The sequence below is a fragment of the Erithacus rubecula genome (assembly GCF_903797595.1).
Source record: "Erithacus rubecula genome assembly, chromosome: 29".
Taxonomy (NCBI): domain Eukaryota; kingdom Metazoa; phylum Chordata; class Aves; order Passeriformes; family Muscicapidae; genus Erithacus; species Erithacus rubecula.
This window is the reverse complement of record NC_136681.1, coordinates 1-8,437: the sequence shown is the minus strand read 5'-3', so window position 1 is coordinate 8,437 and position 8,437 is coordinate 1. Positions and strand designations below refer to the sequence as shown.

Here is an 8,437-nt window from a genome sequence, read left to right as displayed (position 1 = left end):
ATCGGGGAATGTCCCTGCGATGTCCCCAGGAATGTCCCTGTGGGAAGGACCCGAGAGGATTAGGGATGTCCCAAGAATGTCCCTGTGGGAAGGACCCGAGAGGATCAGGGAATGTCCCTGCAGTGTCCCCAGGAATATCCCCGTGGGAAGGAACCCGCGAGGATTAGGGATGTCCCAAGAATGTCCCTGTGGGAAGGACCCGAGAGGATCAGGGATGTCCCTGCGATGTCCCCAGGAATGTCCCGGTGGGGTCCCTGCGATGTCCTCAGGAATGTCCCCGTGGAGTTGCTGCGATGTCCCCAGGAATGTCCCGGTGGGAAGAGACCCGCGGGGTGAATCAGGGAATGTCCCCAGGAATATCCCCGTGGGAAGGAACCCGCGAGGATTAGGGATGTCCCAGGAATGTCCCCGTGAGAAGGACCCGAGAGGATCAGGGAATGTCCCTGCGATGTCCCCAGGAATGTCCCCATGAGAAGGGGCACTCCAGGCTCACCCAGCCTCACCCAGGACACTGCGCGCTCCCGCGGGCCCGTGGGGTCACGGAGCGTCCCGCGTGGGGACACGGGGGCGCGGTTACCGGGTGACGTAGCCGCCCGCGCGACAGTCGGTGCGCGGCCCCGCCGTTGGCACGGCGGGACACCGGAGCCCAACCGCCGTGCTGCTCGCCAGGGGGGCGGGGGCACCTGGGGCTGGCACAGCGCTGGCAGCCCCTCGGTGACAAACCTGCAGCCGCTGCCGCCACCTCGGGGGTGGCACACTGGCGGCAGCCCCGTGGTGACAGCACTGAAGCCATCGCTGGCGACAGAGGGGCTGGCACGTTGGTGGCAGCTCGTTGATGGCAGCACCTCGGGGGTGGCACATTAGTGGCAGCCCCCTGGTGACAGCTCCGTGCCCGGTGCCAGCGCTCCGTGGCCATGCTGCGGTGCCACGTGGTCGCCGTCCACATTCCCGGGGCCACCGGCTTCGGTCCCGGGGTCCTGCTCTCCGTCTGCTTCCGAGGTACCGAGGGGTTGGGGACACCGGGTGGCACCGGCCACTGCCGCGTGGCAAGGGCCACGCTCGCTGCCCGTGCCCGTGGCCAGTGCCAGGCTGCCCCCTGGCACCCCAGCGTCCCCTGCCTGAGGTGCCACCGCCCCTCTTGTCCCACACAGGCGTCCTCAGGAGAACCCAGGTGGTGCCCGAGGAGCGCAGCCTCACCTGGAATGAGGTGAGGTGGCCCCGGGGTGACCCGTGGTGGCACAGGGACATCGGGTCACCCCCTTGACCCGTGTCACCCCCGTCAGGAGCTGGTGTGGCCGCTGGACACGTGTCCCCTGAGTGCCACGGACACGCTGAGCCTGCGCCTGCGGCGCTGGGACTGCCTGCTGCCCCAGGGGTGAGTGACAGCCCCGGGGGGGACACCCTGGCGCCAGCCCCCTCGCCAAGGCCACCCTCACCGTGTCCCCCGCTCCCACAGGGACCTGGGTGCCACCACGGTGTCACTGGACGAGTTGGTGGCCAACCCCAGCCTGCCGATGGCCGTCAGGGACATCCCGCTGCTGGACCACCGGGAACTGCCCACGGGAGTGAGCCCCCACCCCACCCCAGAGCACCCCAGGGTGCCAGCGGGCACTGTCCCCGTGTCACACTGTCCCCTGTCACTGCCTCTTCGCAGTGCACCGTCACCTTCTGCTGCTACTACGACCCGCACGGCAGGGCCGGGGATGTCCCCGTCACCGCGCAGGCAGAGGTGGCACTGGAGCCACCGGCGATGTCCCCCGCAGACAGGAAAGAGGATTTCCAGGTATGGCAGCCGGGGGTGGCACGGTGGCAGCCGGGGGTGACGTCCCCTCGCCGCCACCACGTCAGTGCCACCCCGCAGGTGCGGGTGAGGGTCATCAAGGGCCGCCAGCTGCGGGGCAATGACATCAGACCCGTGGTGAAGGTCCAGATCGGGAAGCAGAACTTCCGCACCCGCAGCCGCAGCGGGAACAACCCCTACTTCAATGAGGTGACACCGCGCAGGGGACACGGGGACAGCCGCTGTCCCTCAGCCTGCCCTCACTGTCCCTTTGCTGGTTTTCAGGTGTTTTGCCAGAATTTCCATCAGACGCCGGAGCAGCTGGTGGCACAGCCCATCCACATCCAGGTGGGACGGGGGGACAGAGGGACAAGGACACAGGGACAGTCACGGGGACACAGACATAGACGCGGGGACGGGGACAGGGACAGGAACATGGACACAGACAGACACAAGGATAGGGTCAGACACAAGGAACAAGGACAGGGACACAAGGACACACAGACAAAGGGACACAGAGACAAAGACTGCGATACAGACACAGGGACAAGGGCAGGGAAAGGGACACAGAAACAGACACGGGGGAGGAACAGGGACACAGACACGGGGACACGGGGACACGGGGACACAGCGACAGGGGCTGGGACAGAGACACAGACACAGAGACGCACAGAGGGACAGGGACACAGGGACAGCCATGTCCCCTTCCCCGTCACAGGTGCTCCGTTCACCAAACATCTGCATCAAACCCATCATCGGCGTCTTTGAGGTGAGGAGTGGAGGATCGGGAATGGGGCATTGGAATTGGGGTTTGGGAATTGGGATTGGGAATGTGGGATCGGGAATGGGGAACTGGGATTTGGGAACCGGGATTGGGGCATTGGAATTGGGGTTTGGGAATGTGGGATCGGGAATGGGGAACTGGGATTTGGGAACCGGGATTGGGGCATTGGAATTGGGGTTTGGGAATGGGTGTCGGGAATGCAGTTTAGGGAATGGGGTGTCAGGAATGGAATTTTGGGAATGGGAACTGGGAATGAGGTGTCAGAGCACTCTCACCCCCCTTTGCCGTTCCCACAGCTCGACGTCGGCACCGTCTACTCTGCCCCAGGTAACGAGAGGGTTGGGGTGGCACTGGGTGGCACTGGGTGGCACTGGGTGACACATTTTGGGGTGACACATTTTGGGGACTGTTTCAGGCAGGCACTGCCCAGTGGTGAGACTTCATTTTGGGGGAGCACCACGCGTTTTGAGGGGGTTTTAGGAGGGCCCTGGGGTGACACGGGTGGCACTGGGGTTGCTCTGGTGACACCAGGGTGGCACATTTTGGGGGATGTTTCATGCAGACCCTGGGCAGGGATCTTTTTGGATAACCCTGTGAGATTTTGGGGGGGTTTAGGCGAACCCCAGGGTGACACTGGCGTGACACATTTTGGGGTGACACATTTTGAAGGATATTTCAGACCGGCATTGGCCAGGAGCGCAATCTCATTTTGGGGGAACACCGCGCGGTTTTAGGAGGGTTTTAGGCAGAACTTGGGGTGTCAGCGGGGTGGCCCCGGTGCCCCCGAGGTGACGGCGGTGTCCCCGCCGCGCAGGGCGCAGCCTGAGCGGGAAGTGGCTGAGCCTGCAGCACCCGCGGCACCTCGACCACCGCTCGCAGGGCTTGCTGCAGGTCAGCCTGGTGGTGCGCCGAGCCGGAGAGCGCGCCCAGGTGAGCGCCCCGCCCGCCCCCGCACCCCAAAATCTCTCCTGGGGGGAGTCCCCACTCTGTCACACCGCCCCAAGGAGCAGGAGATGCCGGCGGGGGACGAGGATGTGGAGGCGAATCTGCTGCGGCCACTGGCGTGCGCGACCACCCTGCAGATCCGCGTGTTCCGCGCCGAGGAGCTGGCGCGGGGTGGGACAGGGGGGATTTGGGGTGGGACAGAGGGGATTTGGGGTGGGACAGCGGGGTTTGGGGTGGGACAGGGGGGTTTGGGGTGGGACAGGGGGGATTTGGGGTGGGACAGCGGTTTTTGGGGTGGGACAGGGGGAATTTGGGGTGGGACGGAGAAATTGGGGTGGGACAGGAGGGATTTGGGGTGGGACAGGGGGGATTTGGGATGGGACAGGGGGAATTTGGGGTGGGACAGCGGGGTTTGGGGTGGGACAGAGAGGATTAGGGTGGGACGGGGGATTTGGGGCTGGACAGGGGGGATTTGGGGTGGGACGGGGGGATTTGGGGCGGGACAGGGGGATTTGGGGTGGGACAGTGGGGTTTGGGGTGGGAACAGTGTGGTTTGCAGTGGGGGATAGCGAGGTTTGGGAGAGGGACAGTGGGAAATTGGGGTGGGGACAGCAGAGATTGGTGGGGGGGGAGCAGAGGATCGGGGTGGGACAGCAGGGTTTGGGAATTGGGGAATTGGGGTAGCACAGCGTTGGATAGGGGTAGGGCAGCGGGGTTTGAGGTGGGGACAGCGGGGTTTGGGGTCGGACACTAGGGATTTGTGGTGGGGACAGCGGGAATTGAGGTGGGGACAGCGGGGTTTTGGGTGGGGACAGATTTGAGGATTCCCCCTGCTCACCATAGGATGAAAACACTGGGAATTTGGGGTGAAGGGTGGATTTGGAGACCCCCTGGTTGCCACAGAGAATTTGGGGTGAAGGGTAGATTTGGGGACACCCGTTCTCATTCCAGAGTGGGCATGGGGGAATTTGGGGTGAAGGGTAGATTTGGGGACCCCCTGCTCGCTGCAGCGTGGGAACTGGGGTGGGGATGGATTTGGGGACCCCCCAAAACCTCGCCGCTCCCCATCCCCGCGCACAGAGCCGGCGCGGCCGTGCCTGGGCGGCACCGCGGGCTCGGCCAAGGTGTCGGTGCGGGTCGGCTTTGCGGGCAGGACGGTGAGTGCCGGGCAGGGATGGGGGATTTGGGGGTGCCGAGCACGGAATTGGGGGTGCCCCGGCGCTCTGGGGGTGCGGGACCCTTTCGGGGGTTCACAGCTGTCCCCACCGCAGCTCTGCACCCGCGGGATCCCCCCCGATGCCAGCCCCGAGTGGAACGAGGTTTTGTTCTTCCCCCTGCGGGTGAGGAGCGCCCCCAGCCCCATAAAGCTCCCGCATCCCCCGCCCCAAACCGGGGCACCCCAAAAACGGGTCGCCCCCGTTTCCACACCCGCACTCGGCGCTGTTCTCTGCCCGCAGCTGCCCCCGATCTGTGACGAGATCCTGCTGGAAATCCTGCGGGGGTGAGCGGGGCACCCCCGGCTTTGGGGGACATCCCTGGGTTTGGGGGACATCCCTGGGTTTGGGGGACATCCCTGGGTTTGGGGGACATGCCTCGGGTTTTGGGGAACACCTCCGGGTTTCGGGGACACCCCGCAGGTTTGGGAACAGCCCCGGATTTGAGGAACACCTCTGGTTTTGGATGATACCCCTGGGTTTTGGGGACACCTCGCGAGTTTGGGAACAGTCCTGGACTTGGGGGACACCCCTCGGGTTTGGGGTCACTCCTGGGTTAGGGAACACCCCCGTATTTGGGGGGCATCCCCCGGGTTAAGGGGACACCCCGCAGTTTTGGGAATAGCCCTGGATTTGGGAGCACCATCGGGTCTGGAGGACATCCCTCAGGTTTAAGGGGCATTCCTGAATTTGGGGGACACCCCTCGGGTTTGAGGAACACTCGACAGGTTTGGGGGGCACCCTATGGGTATGGGGGGGCACCCCCGGGTTTGGGAACAGTCCCGCGTTTGGGGGACATCCCTGGTTTGGGTGACAGCGCTGGGTTTGGGGGACACCTCTGGGTTTGGGGGACACTCCCGTGCTTGGGGGACACCCCACGGGTTTGGGGAACCCCTGACCGTGCCCCCCCAGGTCGTGCCAGAGCAAAGTCGTGGGCAGGGCCACCCTGCGGCTGTCCCAGATCTCCCAGGACCCCGACGAGGGTGAGCAGGGTGTCCCTTTTTGGGGTCCCCATTAGCCAGACCCCAAACCCCCTCCCACCCCGACCCCCCTTTTTCTGTGCCCCCAGAGGGGACCCCCGGGTTCTTGCCCTCCTTCGGGCCCTGCTTCCTGCCCTTCTATGGCCCCCGGCCCGACTCTGCCCGGGTACGCAGCGGGTTTGGGGGAAACGGGGGATTTCGGGGGGAAAACGGGGGATTTGGGAGGGAAAACGGGGGATTTGGGGGAGGGAAAAGGGGGGATTTGGGAGGGAATGGGGGATTTTGGGGAGGGAAACGGGGGATGTGGGGGGGAAATGGAGGATTTGTGGGAGAAAATGGGGGATTTGTGGGGAAATGGGGGATTTTAGGGAGGAAAATTACGGATTTGGGGGGAAATTGGGGATTTGGGAGAGGGAAACGGGGGATTTGGGAGGGGGAAATGGAAGATTTGGGGAGGAAATGAGGGGTTTTGGGAGGAAATGGAGGATTTGGGGAGGGAAACGGGAGATTGGAGGAAATGGGGGATTTGAGGAGGAAACGGGGGATTTGGGGAGGGAAACGGGAGATTTTTGGGGGAAACGGGGCATTTGTGGGGAAAATGAGAAATTGTTGGGGCAGAGGAAGAGTTTTTTAGGGCGATGGGGGAATTTGGGGTGTAAACGGGACAATGGAGGAGGAAATTGGATGTTTGGAAGGGGGAATGGGATTCTGGGGTTTGTCAGGGAGGGTTTGGGGTATGGGAAAGGGAACTTGGGATGTTTTCAAGGCCAATGGGAATTTTGGGGTGAAAATGGGATGGGGGAAGCAGAGAACGGAGCGTTGGGTGGAAAATGGGGAATTGCTGGGGGAAATGCAGATGTTTAGGAGACAATGGGACATTTGGGGTGAAATGGGATGGGGAAACAAAGAATGGGGAAAACAGAATGGGATGAAATGGGATGGGGGAAATGGGGAATGGGGTGAAAATGAGATGGGGGAAGTGGGGAATGCGGTGAAATGTGACGAGGATGTGGAGAATGGGGTGAAATGGGATGAGAGAAATGGGGAATGGGGTGTAATGGGGTGGTGAAATGGAGAATGGGGCATTTAAGGAAAATGGGAAATTGTTGGGGCAGGATTTTAGGCGATGAGGGGACATTTGGGGTGAAATGGGATGGGAGAAACAGAGAATGGGGTGAAACGGGAAATGAGGTGAAATGTGAAGTGGGAAAATGGGTATTTGAGGGAAACGGAGATTGCTGGGGCAGGACTTTAGGGGACAAGGGGACATTTGGGGTGCCAGTGGGACACCCCACACCCCGAGCTCGTTTCCCAGGACTCGGGGCTGGTTTATCGGGGCCGGCTGCTGCTGGAGCTCTGCACCCGCGTGGGGACCCCGCCCGCGCGGCAGCGCGACCCCATCGCGCCCGTGGACGCCGAGCGGGCGCAGGTGGGGACCCGGCGACACGGCGACACGGGGCGGAGGTGGCACAGGAGGGGACAGCTGAGCGTTTTGGGGGTTTTGTCTCGCCGCAGAGCCTCCTGCCCCGCTGCCAGCTGGGGCTCTGCGGGGTTTTCTACTCGGCCACCATGGTGCCCGGCGGCCCCGAGCCGCTGCGACTGGAGCTGGGCATCGGCAGCGCTGCCGCCGCCACCGCGCAGGGACGGCCCGTGCCCCACGGTGAGCGGGGGACAGCGGGGGTGGCACCGGGGACAGCGGGGTGGCACCGGGGACACGGCCGGGTGGCACCGGGGACACGGCCGGGTGGCCCCGGGGACACTAGAGTGACACCGGGGACACCGGGGTGACACCGGGGACACTGGAGTGACACCGGGGACACGGCCCGGTGGCACTGGGGACACCGGGGCGGCATCGGGGAGACGGCCGGGTGACACCGGGGACACCGCGGCGGCATCGGCGACACCGGGGCGGCACCGGGAACACAGCTCGGTGGCACCGGGGACACCGGGGACACGGCCGGTGGCACCGGGGACACTGCAGTGACACCGGGGACACTGCAGTGACACCGGGGATCCGGCCGGGTTACACCGGGGGCACCGGGGTGGCACCGGGGACACTGTCACCCCCCTGCTGGGGCCGGGAAACGAGTTGGGAATTGCTAATTAGTGTAATTATCAAATTGTTCGATTCCCGTGGCCGCGAGGGGCTGGGGGTGCCTTGGGTTGGGGACAGGGATTGGGTGATGTCACCTGGGTGATGTCACCTGTGGGTCACGGGACATTTTGGGAGTGACAGCCTCGATGTCACCCTGTGAGCCGGGGCCACTACGGGAGTCTCGGATGGATCCAGGGATTTTCACCTGTGTGGTGTCACCTGTGGGTTAGGGGACACTTTGGGAGTCTTGGATGGTCCTGGGGAGTGTCACCCCCAATGATGTCACCTGTGGATCGCGGGACAATTTGGGAATCTCGGATGACCCCAGGACACCTCCCAGGAAGCCACAGCTGCCCCTCGCGAGCGCGGCCGAGGCCGTTCTGACCCCATTATCCCCGATTGTCCCGAATTTAGGAAACTTCTACCACCACCTGCCGTGGTTTGGGGACAAACCGGTGGCCGCTGTCACCGCGCGCTGTGGAGGACGCGGGGCAAAACCGCTGGGACAGCCTGAACCTGCTGCGAGCCCTGTGGCCAGCGCCTGGTGAGACCCCAAACCCGCCTGGGAATGACCCCAAACCCGCGTGGGACTGACCCCAAACCCGGGTTGGGGAAATGACCCCACCAAACCCGCGTGGG

General features: G+C 63.8%; 1 protein-coding gene and 1 long non-coding RNA gene across 2 annotated transcripts; both read left to right on the top strand.

Moving 5' to 3' along the window:
- Positions 1-534: 534 nt before the first annotated feature.
- On the top strand, positions 535-4,263 carry FER1L5 (fer-1 like family member 5; the record flags this gene model as incomplete). The annotated part of the gene is made up of 12 exons (XM_079328957.1): positions 535-999; positions 1,152-1,207; positions 1,284-1,375; positions 1,457-1,565; positions 1,655-1,783; positions 1,862-1,990; positions 2,066-2,128; positions 2,499-2,549; positions 2,861-2,891; positions 3,379-3,494; positions 3,569-3,680; positions 4,241-4,263. Exons 1-12 carry the CDS (start codon positions 915-917, stop codon positions 4,261-4,263), a joined length of 996 nt encoding a protein of 331 aa, XP_079185083.1. The 5' UTR covers positions 535-914.
- On the top strand, positions 4,264-5,722 carry LOC306813537. The gene is made up of 5 exons (XR_013777002.1): positions 4,264-4,402; positions 4,463-4,666; positions 4,781-4,849; positions 4,967-5,010; positions 5,636-5,722. It is a non-coding gene; the product is annotated as an uncharacterized lncRNA (long non-coding RNA).
- The last annotated feature ends 2,715 nt before the right edge of the window (positions 5,723-8,437 follow it).